Source organism: Pelodiscus sinensis, chromosome 2 (genome assembly GCF_052426305.1).
Source record: "Pelodiscus sinensis isolate ZL-2025 chromosome 2, ASM5242630v1, whole genome shotgun sequence".
Taxonomy (NCBI): Eukaryota; Metazoa; Chordata; order Testudines; family Trionychidae; genus Pelodiscus; species Pelodiscus sinensis.
This window is the reverse complement of record NC_143053.1, coordinates 159,538,244-159,553,691: the sequence shown is the minus strand read 5'-3', so window position 1 is coordinate 159,553,691 and position 15,448 is coordinate 159,538,244. Positions and strand designations below refer to the sequence as shown.

At 41.1% G+C, this 15,448-nt stretch overlaps 1 protein-coding gene across 1 annotated transcript in view; it reads right to left on the bottom strand.

Moving 5' to 3' along the window:
- The window catches only part of ZPBP (zona pellucida binding protein), a 58,118-nt gene that overhangs the window by 22,054 nt on the left and 20,616 nt on the right, over nt 1-15,448 (bottom strand). Inside the window, exons 5-6 of the mRNA XM_075921686.1 lie at nt 13,919-14,137; nt 4,796-4,869 (exon numbers count right to left, since the gene is read on the bottom strand). Coding sequence (XP_075777801.1) covers nt 4,796-4,869; nt 13,919-14,137 — 293 coding nt within the window. The remainder of the gene's footprint in view (nt 1-4,795; nt 4,870-13,918; nt 14,138-15,448) is intronic.

Below are 15,448 nucleotides of genomic sequence, written 5' to 3'. Positions count from 1 at the left end.
CTGTCTAAATTGTTTTGTCTGGTCTAGATAAAATTCAAGTTCCTGGAGTATATCTAACATGTGGAGGCACGCAACATTGGCATATCGATACCATTTTGGGTGGAAGATAGGTAGGTCCATCAGTTAATTAACATGGAATAGTGACATGACCTTGGAAGGAATTTTGGGTGAGGTAAGCGCTATGTTGTCCTTGCAGAAAATTGTAAACAGAGGGTCGGCCATGAATGCAGCAATCTCACTGACTCTTCTTGCTGTGATGATGGCAATGAGGTAGGCTACCTTCATTGAAAGATGTAGTAATGAGCAAGTTGGCATTGATGCAAAAGGTTGCCCCGTCAATGTTGTGAGAACCAAGTTTAAAATCCCACCAAGGAGATGACTGCTTTAGTAGAGGAAAAGCATTATCGAGTCCCTTCAAAAACCCTTTATGGCTGGGTGAGCAAAGACCAAGTGACCATTTATAGGCAAATGCCCGCTTGATATTGCTGCCAGGTGGCTGTTAATGGAACAGTATAAAAGGCTCTGCTTCTTTAGGGAGAGCATGTAATTCAGCACTTTAGGTAGATGTGCTGAATGTGGGATTATAGTGTGTTCTGCAGTCCAATGTTTAAAATGTTGCCACTTCTGAGAGTGAGTTTTTCTGATACTTGATTTCCGGCTAGTCGCGATTAACTGTTCAACTTTCTCCAAAAAGGTTAAGTGCAATCCTGCTAGCCCTTCAAGGACCATACTGGATATCTGGATGAAGGATGCGTCCAGAGTCCTGAAATAGGACATTTGGAATCTGTGGAAATCTAAACTGAGGGGCTATGGCCATCTGGGCTAGGTAGGGGAACCATATCTGCCTGGGCTATCAGGGTGCTATTAGAATTACTTGAGCCCTGTCTTGCTTTATTTTCCATATAAGTTTGCTGAGCAGTGGAATGGGGAGAAAGATGTACATGAATCTGACTACCTGATTATAAGGGCATTCCGCATGGAGTTCTTGTCCAGGCCACTTCAGAAGCAGTATCTGAGGCATTTTGCATTGTGATATGTGGTGAACAAGTCTATTTCTAGAAAGCCCCATGATTGACATACCTAATGCAAGACTTGAGGGTGGATTTCCCAATTGTATTTCTGAAGGAAATTTCTGCTTAGATGGTCTGTCATGACATTTTGTTTTCCTGGGAGGTAAGCAACAGAAATGTCTACTTGGTTCTTTGTGCACCAATGTTATAGGTTAATGGCATCCGTGCATAGGTGATATTACCTTGCACCTCCTGGATGGTATATATAAAACATACCATCCATGAGAATTCTTACTGCTTTGTTGCAAATGAATGAAAGGAAATATTGGCATAAATACCTGACAGCTCAAAGCTATAGTACATTGATATGTTTTACTGGGGACCATTTTCCCTGAATGCTATGATTATTCAGATGTGCACACCATCCCTCTAGAGACGCATCCATAGTAACCGTGACTAAAGGAGGCTTTTGTTGGAATGGTACTCTAGCACATAGATTATTTGATTGTAGCCACCAATGTAGCAACTGTTTTACTCTTTTGGGGATGCTGGAGGGATTTCTGTAGATGATGCCCATGAGGTCAAAATCAGGTGTGAAGCCATGTTTGTAGGCAGCGCATGTGAAGCCTGGCAAGTCTTATCACATATGTCATGGCTGACAAATGGCCAAACAGTTGAAGGCATTGCCTGGATGAAACCCTGGGATTACTCAAGATGCCTTGAGCTGATGATGCTTGGAAATGATGGTATGGTTGTCTGGAAATGATGCTTGGAAATGATGGTAGTCTGGGTTGCACATGGATACAGTCCATTGTTGCCCCTGTAAATTCCAGTTCTTGGAACTTTTGGTTGTTTGTTTCAAGTCCCAAAGTGCTGAAAAGGCTGATAGTGCATGCCATATAGAAGGTTGATACCTGAGCTGTGGGATCTAGTATAGACAGTCATCTAAATATGGGAAGATTAAAACTCCTGACTTCCTGAGATGTGAAATTGCTACTGCTAGAACCTTGGAGAATACCCTTGAGGCCATTGCTAGGCCAAAGGACAGAACACAGCACTGGTAATGCTGGTCTCAGATTGAATCAGAGAAATTTCCCGTGTGATGGAGAAATTGTGATATGAAAGTAAGTGTCTTGTATATCGAGGGATGACATCCAATTTCCTTTCTCTAGAGATGGGATTATCTTTGTGAGAGTGACCATAGTAAAGTGCTGCTTCTTTAGAAATCTGTTTACTCAGCATATGTCCAATATGGGTCTCCATCTTCCCTGTCTTTTTGGATGTTAAGTAGTAACAGGAATAAAAACCCTTTCCCCTATGTTGAATTGGTACTTGCTCTGTAGCTCCTATACTGAGGAGTTTGTCTATCTCCCGTTGTAGGAATATCTTGTGGGAAAGGATCCCTGGAAAGGAACAGGGATGGGGTTTTTATGTTCCTTTGGGAGCTATTCCATAAAAAAAATCATTTTTTCAAAAAAAATTAGATTTGCTAACAATGCCAAGTAATTGGCAATCCTAAATTGCAGCTAGGCCTAGGAATATGCCTTCCTTCCGAATATATCTTGCCTCTTCCAATCTTTGTCATTAGGTGTAAATCGGAAGTGGACCTGTGTTCCTCTTGGGTGAACAGCCTCTATGACCAAGGAATTGGGAGCTGGGTGAGTAATAAAAACTCTGATCCTTTCACTGGGATGTAGTATTTTCTATCTGCTCCCTTGGATGAGGAAGAAGGAGGGATACCTCTGTTTCCAGCAAGTCAGCTGCTCATTTAAATATGTTGTGAAAGGACTTAAAATCATCCCTGCTGTTGGGGGTGGAGGCATAATTGTGAGGAGATAATGACAACAGTGAGTTGGAGGGAGAGATTCATCCTGCTGGGTGTCCTCTATGTCCTCAATGTCTGCCTGGGCTGTCTCGTATCTAGTTGACTATGATGGTCTTAAAGGTGCTGGCTGTGGTTTTTGAGGCACTGGGGCATGGGTTGTAGCCATCCGCACTCTATAAGGAGACCATGGCCCCATCTCTGTGAGGGTAGAGGAAAATGTATGGGAGTGAATTAAGGGACTAGCTATCACATCTGACCCCGGTTTTGCTGTTGCTGGGGGTATGATGTAGGTTTTTGTGATGAATGTTGTGGAGAGAATGAAATCGCCTCATCATCATCCTCTTCATCACCGGAGAATGGGGGAAAAGAGCTGGATGGATGTGGCAAGCCTGCTTCGTCCTTCGAGTGTTGGAGTGCCATTGGTACCAAATGAGGCCACCACCAGATCCTCATGTGATGTTAGAGGATGTGTTGTGGAGAATACTGGTACCAAGGTGGATATGGGAGCAGTTTCTGTATGCACTGTAGCCAATACAGGAGCAGCATCGGTTCATACTGGGGTCAACTTGGTGCATGTCCACAGCACTGGTTTGGATGCAGTCTGCATGGAGGAGTCTAAGTGCCCTGTAGGTGCAGTGTACTGTGTCGGCTTTGGTGCCAATGTGGTCTTTTTTGCCTTAGAACAGGAGCCCCACAGGGCTCTTGCTACATTTAGACAACAGAAGCACAGCAGTCAGCAACTGGTGTGAACAGGGACTGCTTGAGTCCCTGCTTGCCCCGGGTTCCCCACTGAACTTCTGCCTTTGAAATATTGCAGCAGGCAGCTCTTACTACATTTCAAAGGCAGAGGTGCAGTGGGGAACCCGGGGCAAGCCCCACTGACTAATCGAGTAGTCGATTAAAATTCCATCGACTACTTGATTAGTTGATTAATCAAAATTTAACATCCCTAAGATGCATATGAACTTTTATCATTAGAATTATCAGAAAAATCAATATAGCATTTCTCTGTTATGATGGATGCATTTGATAACCTGGATGTAGATTAAGAGTTCTTTCAGCACTCACTTGAAAGGCTAGAGGATTTTGAATTTCTAACAAAGATATTTTTTTTTCCAAGTATTTCCTAGGCATTTTGGACAAACAGATGTTAAAAGGGAGGAAGGAAGGGTAGGAAATCCCTCCAATAGTGTAAGTTGTCACTGATCCATGGTCCAAAGAGTATTTTGAATAATCTGAATGATTAAATCATCTCAAGTTTGTTTCAATTGGTTGAGCTCTCTGAAGTTATAATCGGAATATATCAATGATACAAAAATGCACAAAATTTTGTCCTTTTGTGAAGTGAAAAAAAACTCTAACTGAATTTTGAAGGTTTGATAAAATCTTTGTTTCAGGAATCAGCAAACTAAAAATACATTTATCTTCTGAAGTGTAATTTAGTACGCCACAGTTCTGAAAAATATCCTCTATATTATATTATATGTAATATACTAACAATGTAAGGCAATTATTTAACTTTTTCTGTCTTACTGTAGCACTACTTTTTAAAGTCACACATCAACATCAGGGTTACTTTCAAATTATGTAAAAGCTTGTTTTGTTGCATATTCTGGTTAGATGTGTAAAATACTTTATGTTCAAACCACTTAATTGTTTTACTACTATTCATTCTCAATACTTTACTTCTGTGTAATTATCTCATTACTTGAAATGAAACAACTCAAGTCTGTTCTCCAAATAGAGCCATAATGCAATTCACCCTTTTCCACATGACAAACTAAAAACTAAACAATATCACTAGGTGGTAAATTATGCTTAAGTGTTCACTGGTACATCCATTTGCACACAATAACATTTTTAGTTATTAGACGCATTATTCAAATCAGTTTGTTGGCACTAGAAAGAACTGGATAATTATATTTCCTGGTCTTCATATTTTTTGATTTATCTACAGTACCTTGTTTAATCTTTTAGTAGTATCACAATTCGTTTGACATGGATTGTTGCTTTTTTCTGAATCTAAAGAAGAAACTGTAAATAAAACATACTCTACTTTACAAGGGAACAAATACACTGAAATCAACATTAAACTTGCTAATGTCCCAGAAAATAAAACTTTAAGGTTTTCTTTTCAAATTAATAAAATTACATTTCTCACTATACTTGAAGCAACTATACTGAAATTATAAATAATTATAAATAATTATAAATATAAACTGCCTTAAAAATAATTATTTTCCTCTTACGAAGATTTAATGCACTTAAATATTGGTATCTCTTTTTTTTAAAGTGTGATTGGATGCAATACTTATTTATAGATTTTGATTCCTAAGAAATTAATAATCTTAGAAGTCTACCAATTTATAAATATTCTAATTCTTTTAATTCACATGAGCAATCCATGTTATAATTCATTAACTGCAGTAGCTGTTTAATTAAGGTATAGATCTTAATATATCACTGTTGGGTTGATGTTTTGGGTGCTTGGCCAGGCAGGAACTCCAAAAGTACAAAGTTCTGATCAATTATTTCTGCAAGGAAGTTCTTGAGCCTCCCTCAAAGAAAAGCCATTGCAATCCCTAGTGCTTCCAATGATCAGTTCCTTTCTAGTGAAAGACTAATAAGTAGAATATAACAAGTATTACTTCAGTAACTTTAGTTCTTCAAAATTATTGTCTTATGGACCTACATTCTTATGAAACATGCATGCTCTATAGATATAGGTTCATGCCTGAACCTGAATGGCTACAAACGAACTGCAACACTAACTACCACTGTTCCTTCTATTTTATGATGAATCTTTATACAACTCTGATATGAAAGATGGTGAGAAGAGTGGATCAATATAGACAAATGTTTACACTTATGCAATCATCTGCCTATACAGATCCCTATTTTGGGGAGATTAAGAAACACCAATTCACTATTATGGGGGGGGTTTGAAGAATATTAACGAGAGATTAAAGAGCTGCTCTCCAGCATTTGGCATTAGATTTACCTGGGTGGAGGCGGTGTGCCGAGGATTTGGTTGGTGACCTGGGACAGGGAGTTAAGTTTGGGAGGTGGCAGGGTGCACATGCGGGCTCTGGCCAGAACGTGCTAACTTAAGGTCCTGCTGGGTGGGAGCTGCCTAAGACAGACTTCCTACCTGCTGCAGCCCCAGGCTGCTTAAAGCAGCCAACTGTTGTGACCATGTCCCTCTCTGCGCCCTGCACCAGGAGGATAGGGGACTTTGTGCGCTGCCCTCATCATCAGCACAATCCTCGTAGCTCCTGTGGGCCAATTTGGGAGCTACAATGATTGTGTTGGGAGCAGGGCCAGGAAGCAAAGTCTCTCCCCGCTGGGGGTACATGGCACCTAGAGGTACATGATCCCAGTAGACCTGATGGTCCTAAGCTTAGCAGCTGGATCCAGCCTGTGGGCCACATTTTGCCCACCCCTACCTTACATGGACTAGGAAACTTTTATATTTGTCATAGGCTGTTTACATTGTCTAAATAGCAGTCAAGAACTCTCAATATCTAGATTATATAACCTGAAGTCCCCCAGTAATGACTGAGATTTAGAAGAGAAACTATTAATGACTGGTGTGATGAAACATTTAGGGTTTGTTCTTTCAAACACTTCACATGGACATTACAGCCATTATAAATGGAGTTTTCAGGGGGAAAGGTAGTGCAATGGGCATACTGCAAGATCTCAAATCAAGTTTCTCCATCAGGTTTAAAAAAAAATTTCAAAGCTCAGGAACACGGTTATTCATGAACATCAAAAATGGAAATGGGAAATGAATAGAAATGTCAGTCTTCTGAGAGAATTCTTTCTACTTCAAATATTTCTCACTCTTCAAAAAGATCTGCTGCATCTGTAACTACAAATGCAATCCACATTGCACAACAAAGAAGTAGCTAAACTAACAATCTCAGTAATTTCAGTTCTAGGTGGAAGAATTTGTTTTGATGATATGGTGACTTTTGGAACTAGAGTGATGGAACAGGAGAATTTCAATGCAAGAACCAGGAAATCTAAAATGACAGTGCCCGGCTTGCAGCTATTACGAACTCATGGACTTTGTCTAGTTTAACTTTTCTAATGATGGCAGAAAAGCTACTAGTGAATCTAATAGAAAGTCACCCATAAAAAAAACTCTGGATATCTGTTGCTCCTGTATAAAGTCATTTTGCATTCCCTTTTGTAGATACCAGATATATTTGTGCTGTTTCTCACACCTGAAAAAACTAGTAGAATACAGTCTTTTACACCCATGCCAGAGATTGTATTTTCTGCTCAGATTGTTTAAGCAGGTGTTCTTTGTAAGGAAGAAAGTTGTATTATTTTTAACCTGAACCATGTAGACATTTCTGTATTTCTGGAAAACTGCCATTTGGAAAACTGGTGGCAGTAGATTTGGAATTCAGTACATATCTTACAAAATTCACTGTTTTTGAAAGTTTACATTTAACATTAGCATTGATTGGAACAGACTGCACAATGGATCCATCTCGGAAACTAGGCTCTCAAAAATCCAACTATGGACAGATACAAGTAGCTTAACCTACATCTTCTGACAGCACAGCTGGGTACTTGTAAACATTCTTATGGCTGCAGAATGTGTAAAGGAAAACACTATCTTGAGAAGTCTTCACTCAAAGCCTCATATTAGTTTTGATCAATAAGACTGCCTAAGCTAGCCAATAGGAAATGGTGAGAGGGCAGAAGGGCTAAAAGAGCTAGGTGGCTACTGGTAGCACTTCCCTTTGAGATTCTCTACACTTGAACCCTCTCCTAGAGTTAGGTGCTTAAACAAAGACACTCTCTTAATCTAAAAAGTGGTTGTTGTTATTGTGGGGCTTGTTGCCCTCTCCCAATCCATATTTAGCACATTCACCCAAAACTATGGAAGAGAGGGTTCAAAACCCCATTTGGACTGTTGGAGAACAAGAACTTGAACATGGTTGTCCTATATCCTAGGGAGTCCTATAACCAGTCATTCTCTGTCTCCCTAACTGTTGGAACAGAATCTGGACAGAGTGTATGAAGCAAGCAGGAGGGTTTATTACACACAACGCTAGTGGAGTGTCACTTTGCCTGTTAGGCTTGGTGAACACTGCCAGACAGTAAGTTACAATGGATTATATAAGATGCTGATGGCGGATGAAGTGATGGGTGGGGGGGAAGATCACAAACCCCTGGATAGGCGCTAACAGTGAGGCAAAATTAAGGCAATAATTTAAAGGTTACATAGTTTTTTCTGCGCATAGCTTACAGAATACCTTATATCTAGTTAAACAAGTACTTAAACAAAGCAGACATCAGTTGTCAATTATGTATTAAGTGGCAATGTGTCTGTTAGCATCAGGAAGGTATCTTTGCACAGATATGATCCATTGGTGTTGCACCTGGGAGATTAAAGTAAAGGCAGTGAGGGCACATGACAACTGTGCATTTGTTCCTAGCACCATTGAATATGTTATGTCATGTCTCTGATGACCTTCCTCCAATGGGCTAAGCAGGAGGGGGGATAACCTTCATGTACTGTGCCTTTGGTAAGGTGTTTGTGTGCTTGTTCCAGACTTGAAATTTAGAATAGGGGTTCTTAACAGAATATCATAGCCTACCTCAGAAATGTTTACCCTACACTAACCCAATTAATATGTATTTTACAACAAGTGGGAGACTGATCTTCACCCGCAAAATACCCCATAGTTCAGGAGCTAGAGACAGGGAGATTTGAGTTTAAGCTTCTCCTCCATATCAGGAAGCATGGGAATTTGTACATAGGCCTCTTACATCTTAAATGAGTACTACAGCCACTTGATTACATTGTTTCGGGAGCACTATCACAATCTCTGCCTCTGCGGACACATACTGAATCATGCTCTGTAGATGACAGAGGTAGAAAATGTCTAATTTTCAGATCTCACTGGGACATAAGAGATTTTACACATGCCCACCAGTGGAATGTTAGGCAGATAGGGATCTTTGGTATTTACAGGGCTGGGGAATAGCTGCATGGGGATTTACAGAATCTAGCCCTCTGAGTTTTATTTTCTTGTGAAACAGATTCATAACAAGGATTAGAAAAGAGTGTGGAGCTACCTAGGGTAGTATTTGACTAAATTTCTTTTGTTAGTTCCAGAATTCAATTATCCAGTGAATTTTAAGGAGGAATTACACTGACAGACATCAAGTTAGAAGAGATGCAAGACAACTGATGCACCCAACATAGCAACCACTGGATATTCTTTCACCAACAGTAACAAGAAAGAAACTGACAATTGGTAGTATCTTGCATCTCCACAGCTGTTCTGCAGGGAATGTTTGTAATGTTCCTGCAGGAGCTGCAACTTTACACTATAAAAATTCCCTCTAGGCCATGTGCTTGGAGCTTGGACCAAAAAAAGGGGAATCAGTTAGTATTGGTATCATTTTATCCCTTCTTGCTGACAGTTTCAGATAGCAATACTTGACAATTTTCCCCTCAAAAATGTATGTTCTGAAGGTGAATTATTCTCTTATTTCTACAGCTCTCCACTCAATGCCAAATCACAGAAAATGGAGTAATGCTTGACCAAAATGTTTTGCTCCAACACACGGATGACAGAGGGATTCTTCAAGCTCAACTTGTGCTTTAGGGTCTTTCAATCCACTAGACTCACTCCCAGTTAATTTGAAGATAAAAGCAGCAGTTGAATTATTAAGAATTTATTACAAACTTTGTCACCAGGAGCAGAATAGGAACTGTACTGAGACTGTCAGTTGCACAGTGGTCCCTTCTTGCTTCAGGGAACACAATCCACACAACAGCATCATAAAAGTTACTTCCCCAACAGACTGTGGCAGTGATATAGTGGAAAAGGAAGTTACCTTGTGCAGCCACAATGGATCTTCGAGATGTGTGTCCCTGTGGCTGCTCCACTGTAGGTGTCGGGTCGCCACGGAGCTACAGGTCATAGTTTTGCACAGCAGAAGCCACACATGCACACTAGGTGCCTCATGCCGTTTGTGCCTGTTGTTTTGTGCATGCGGCCCAACCCCTCCTCAGTTCCTCGTGTATGCCTGAGTATCTAGATGAGAGAGAAAATAGAACAACTCCTCCAAAGAAATAGAGGAGGAGGGTGGATAGTGGAGCATCCACAGGGACACACATCTTGAAGAACCGTCGTTACTGCACAAGGTGAGTAACTTCCTTGTCTTCTTCAAGTGATGTCCCTGTGGGTGCTCCACTGTAGACGACCTTGTAGCAGTTGTGAGTTATAAGCCAGACAGTGGGCTTTGGAGTCACCTGGTGTTGTCATACTGTTGTGGCTACTGAGGAATCAGTAGCAAGGTTTTTAAGAATCGCTTAGTGTTTCATAAAAGCATGGTCTGGAGACCATGTGGCTGTTCGGCAAATGTCTCTGAGTGAGATGCCTCATAGGAAGACTATGGAGGCAGAGACTGCTCTTGTTAGAATGAGCTCTAGGTGATGTGGGCTACAATAGTTTGAATATACGTTGTGAGGAAAGTGGCTTGCCCTTAAATTGGTTGGCTATTGAGATGAATAATTGTTTTGAAGTGCAGAAGCCTCTGATGTGGTCAGTGTATTAGGCAAGGGCCCTACGAACATCTAAAATACGGATCAGGAAATCCCTTGAAGATGAGTACGGTTTAGGGTATAACGACTGGAGAACGATCGGCTCATTGATGATCAGACCTTTGGTAGGCAGGCTGGGTGAGTACATAAATTAGAGTCTTTAGTAAAAATTGTGTACCATGGAGCCGCAAAAAGGGCAGCAAGATCGCTAATTCTGCATGTGGATGTTATTGCAAGGAGGAATAACACCTTGGCTGTCACAATGGGTAAAGGGCAGGTAGCCAGAGGTTAGAATAGAGTTCTGGTCAACATGTCGAGGACTAGTTCAAGATTCCATAAAGGTGGCAGACGTCTACATGGTGGGGCTAGGTTATGGAGACCTTCAAAAATTGTCTAGTTACTGGATGAGCAAAAAAAGTGTGTCCCTGGAGTGGTGAATGGAATGCATTAATAATGATTAAGTACACCCTGAGAGAGGAGAAAGACAAGTTGGACTGTTTGAGGTCGAGCATGTAGTCTAAGATGAGAGGAAGTGGATCTTCGTATGGGTCCATCTGCTTTTGCTTGCACCACATGGAGAATTTCTTCCACTTATGAAGGTAGGTGGTGCGGGTGGTAGCACATCTGCAATGGAGAACGACTCTCTTTACTCAATCGGAACATCGTGTTTCAGCATATTGAAACCAGCAAGGAGCCAGGCTGTCAAGTGGAGGCTCTGAGGGTTGGAGTGCAGAAGGGTGCCCCCATGGTGAGTCAAGAAATCTGAATGACAAGTGAGTGGACAGGGGGTGGACAGACATTCAAAACAGAAAGTGATACCACGTCTGCCTGGCCCATGTGGGAGCTAGGATTACCCAGGTGTGGTCCCACCAGATTTTGCTGAGGGTTCTTCAAGATGAGTGGAATTGGGGGAAAGGAGTAGAGGTGGCCAGGGGGGGATGAGGAAAGCATCTCCAAAAGACCTCCATCCTATGCCCACTCTAGTACAATAATTGAGACATACTGTGTTGTTGTGAGTATTGAAAAGGTTGATTTCTGCAAATCCGCACATACAGAAGACAGCCCTGATGATGTGGGGACTGATCAGCCACTCATGGTCCATACTGAACTGTCTGCTCAGTAAGTCTGCAGCGGTCTTGTGGATGCCGGGCAAGTACACCACTGTTAGTGTTATATTGTTGGCAATGCACCAATTCCAATGGTGGACTGCTTCAGCACACAACTAAGGGGGTCAAGCTCCACCCTGACGATTGACGACATACACTGTCAACACATTGTCAAAATTCTGACCATATGATTCACTATTTGTGTTTGAAAGCTTTCGTGAGCATTGAAGACTGCTCCAGAATGTTTGTGTAAAGTTTTCTCATGTGTGGGTGGAAAAACTTTCTAGGTGGGCTCCCCTGCCTGTCACTGAAGCCTCGGTTGTGATCTGTGCAGATGGTTGAGTGCGTTAGAAAGGTACCCCTGCCAGTAGATTGGTGGCACTGGTCCATCACTTGAGGGAAAAAGGACCTTGGAAGGGGGGGAGACAATTCGGTGGACCCGGTGTTTGATGGGGTGTAAATGGAGGCCAGCCAGTGCTGAAGACGCTTCATATGTAGTCGGGCATTTTGGACTACATAGGTAGTGGCGGCCATGTGGCCCATAAGTCATAGGCATATGAGGACCACAACTGAACGGCTGACAGTAAGTATGGTGATAAGATCCTGAATCGTTTGGAATCTCTGAGTCAGTAAGTAGGCACTGTCCTAAGGGATTGAGTCGGCTGAAGAGTAGATTTTTGGTCGTTGATAAGAAGTACTAAGGATTGGAATAGGCCTTTTGTTGTAGATATCATGTGAAGGATCTTCTCTGGAGATGTCCTTTTTATAAGGCAGTCGCCTTGAAGTTTTAGTTTGGGATGTATGACGACTAATATGATGAGACTGCCTAACTTTGCCTAGCTGCTGGTGAACATGGCACTGATGATGGTGACAGAGGTGCCAGCAAAAACGTCTGTTCCGGGCTTGGGGAGGGATGGGCACGGTTCGACTTTGCCCGAGCCTTCATCAGCACCGGTTGAGTAGTCAGTGCTGTTGGTGCCATTCATGAGGGCTTGTTGGTATCCTTCTATTTGCTGGGTGCCAAGGGTGCCAATGCTGCCATAATTTTGTGGTGGTCCTTTGGTTCCATGATTTTGGCTTGCCAGATGTGTCTGGTTCCAGAGGTACCCAGTTTATTGCTAGAGCTGATACAGGTCGATGTCAATCATGGTAGAGACCTAGCGGGGGAAGTCTCTTCTTCGACACTGGCTTCAGCACTGGTGAACTTATATGCCATTTCTCTGCCCTGGGTGGCTCAAGATAAGCAGAGGAGTGCTTGGTAGCTGAAGGCTGAAGAACCTTATTGAAGAGGAGTATGCGAAGCCGCATCTCCCTATCTCTGCAAGCCTGGGCTGTTGGCTTGCTGCAGTGAGGACATTTCTGCAGAATATGTCCCTCACCAAGGCAGTGAATAAATGAGGAGTGGCCATCGTAGACTGGCATGGCCTCTTGGCATGTGTAACATTTCTTGAAGCCTGGGGAGCCGGACATAGTATGTCATATTATCATTATTGTTTGAATATTACATATTTTATTTCCTTTTGGGGCGGGGAGGTCGCTGGCAGCAGGGCCACAGAGGCTTTCAGGATTCTTTTCTGCCCCTTCTCCCTCTTAAAAAAAAAAAGACAAAAAAGGATATCATAGGAGTAGTGAGTAAAGTTAAAAGGGCTGAAAATGTTAAAACGAAGGAGAAGAGGGACTGATGCAGTTAAAATGCTGAGGTAGCTCTCTTAGAAGAGCAGCTTGAAGTTTCGTCTGCAGCCGAGGCTGGCAACGAAGCAACCGAGGAAGGGTCGGGCCGCGCGCACAAAACAGAAGGCATGAACGGCACAAGGCACCTAGTGCGCATGCGCAGCCCAACCCACTACTGCTGTGCAAAACTCTGACCTACGGCACTGAGGCAACCCGGCACCAACAGTGGAGCACCCATGGGGACATTACTCGAAGAAGAATAGTTTTGCTAACTTGATGACCATGGCCTCCTTTCCTCCACACACACGCATTAGGAGGAGGGACTAACAGCCCACAGTAGCTCCTCTTCCAGTGCACTGCTCCTCATAATATATTAAAACAAAAGAGTGTAAGTGGGCATATTATATCCCTTTACTTCTCTGGATGGGCATACCTCAGGTGTCAAAAATTCTCATTCTCTGATAAGAACTTAAGATCTGTGGCTGTGGGCAGATTCATAAAAGCTTCTAATTCACTTTTTGGGATGTGTCAGATATCTGAGTTTTCATCATTTTTACATGGATTTACCACATAAATCATTTGTAGATATATTGTTACAATCTAAATAACTCTTTATGAATTAAACATGTACAATGCTTTCAATGTGAGCAGTGATGATATTCCATTAAATAAACTTTGCTTTACCATAAAAACGCTAAGCAGTCTTTAAAAATTCAGTATATTTTACCTGTAAAAGTAAAGAAGATTTCATTTTGTAAACCTGCTTTCTGCATTTTTACATGATGACACTCTGACTTGAGTAAAGTAACCTCACAAGAAAGTTCAATGACAAGTTTGCTTAGTATTTGAAGCAACTTCTTCTCGAAAGAAATATTGTAGATACTGTTGCAGGGGGCTGCATGATACCGGGCTGTAAACTCATAGTAAAAGTTAGGATCAGAATAAGCTGTAGGCGAAAGAAAAAACAAGATTCTGAGAAACACACATTTAAACATGAAGGTTAAGTTAAAAACAGTATTTTTGTGTGAAAGTTAAGTAATTAATTTAAAGCTGTAGTTCATCAACAAAACTGATTTACATCTCCATTGAAATGTTAATGAAGGATTCATGTCTCAGAACAATGGAATATTACAAGTTTATAATTCATCATTTCTATTTTTCATAAATATGACCTTTCATTTTTCAAAACATATCCTAACAAGGATAAAACGCCTAAACATTTCTGTTTCACTTACAAGAAATGGAGACTATACGTGCTTAAGAATATGAAGGAAGACAATAGCAATTTCAGAAGACGTATTGAAATGTGAGGTGTAATTTATCATTACACGAATTGCATTTAATATTACATAATTATAATTCTAATACAGTATAATATTTTGCACCTTCTAGTGAGAACCACACAAGCTATTTTAAAAAGGGTTTCAAGATTGATTCCTCACCTCCAATGAGATCCAAGAGAACTCTTGCAGCTGAGTAATGGGTCAGCAGCATGTCTCTAGATCAGTCTCCCTACTGGTCCTACTGAATAGCTGATATGGCAGGAGCGGGGTATAGTGAATAGAATCTCTTTTGCTACAATCTGTACTGAATTGAAGTTTGCCTCCTTAGTACTGCACATGGTGAAGGGGACCAAGATGATAGTAGGGGTAACAGATTATCACAGAATAGATAGATCACAAGGAGACAGAGGAATAATGCAAGCTAAAGAAAAAGAAGTGGGAAAGCATCAGAGCAACAGAGAATAAAGGAACAGGGAAGGGGAATGGCAAAAATCAGGGATATGAGAAGAAAAAGAACATAGAAGTAGAGAAATCATATAGCTGTCTTAGAAAACAAATGTAATACAAACTACATGATGCTATATTGATATCCATTTAAAGATAAGTCACTAGGCTGTTCGCTGCTTGTTTATAATGCAGTATCTCTCATTAATTCTGATTTTTAAGTCATACCATCATATATTTTAATATATATAAAATAATATATTTATATATAGTGATTCCTGTACATTGGGAAACCACATCTGCTTGTGTGCCCAGGTCTTGTATATTCTGGAAGCCCTGTAAATTTCTATAAATGTCATTTTGCTTTCTGATATTTAGATTGGAGGTTTCTTGGAACAAGAAAGCTGAAGCAAGGCAACAGAATAACAAAATAGATGTTGGAAACAAATTTTGTCAGCATTTTGATCAAAAAAATAAAATTCAAAAGAAGTCCCCCATTTCAGCTAAGTTCTTCAGCAAGTTAAACTACT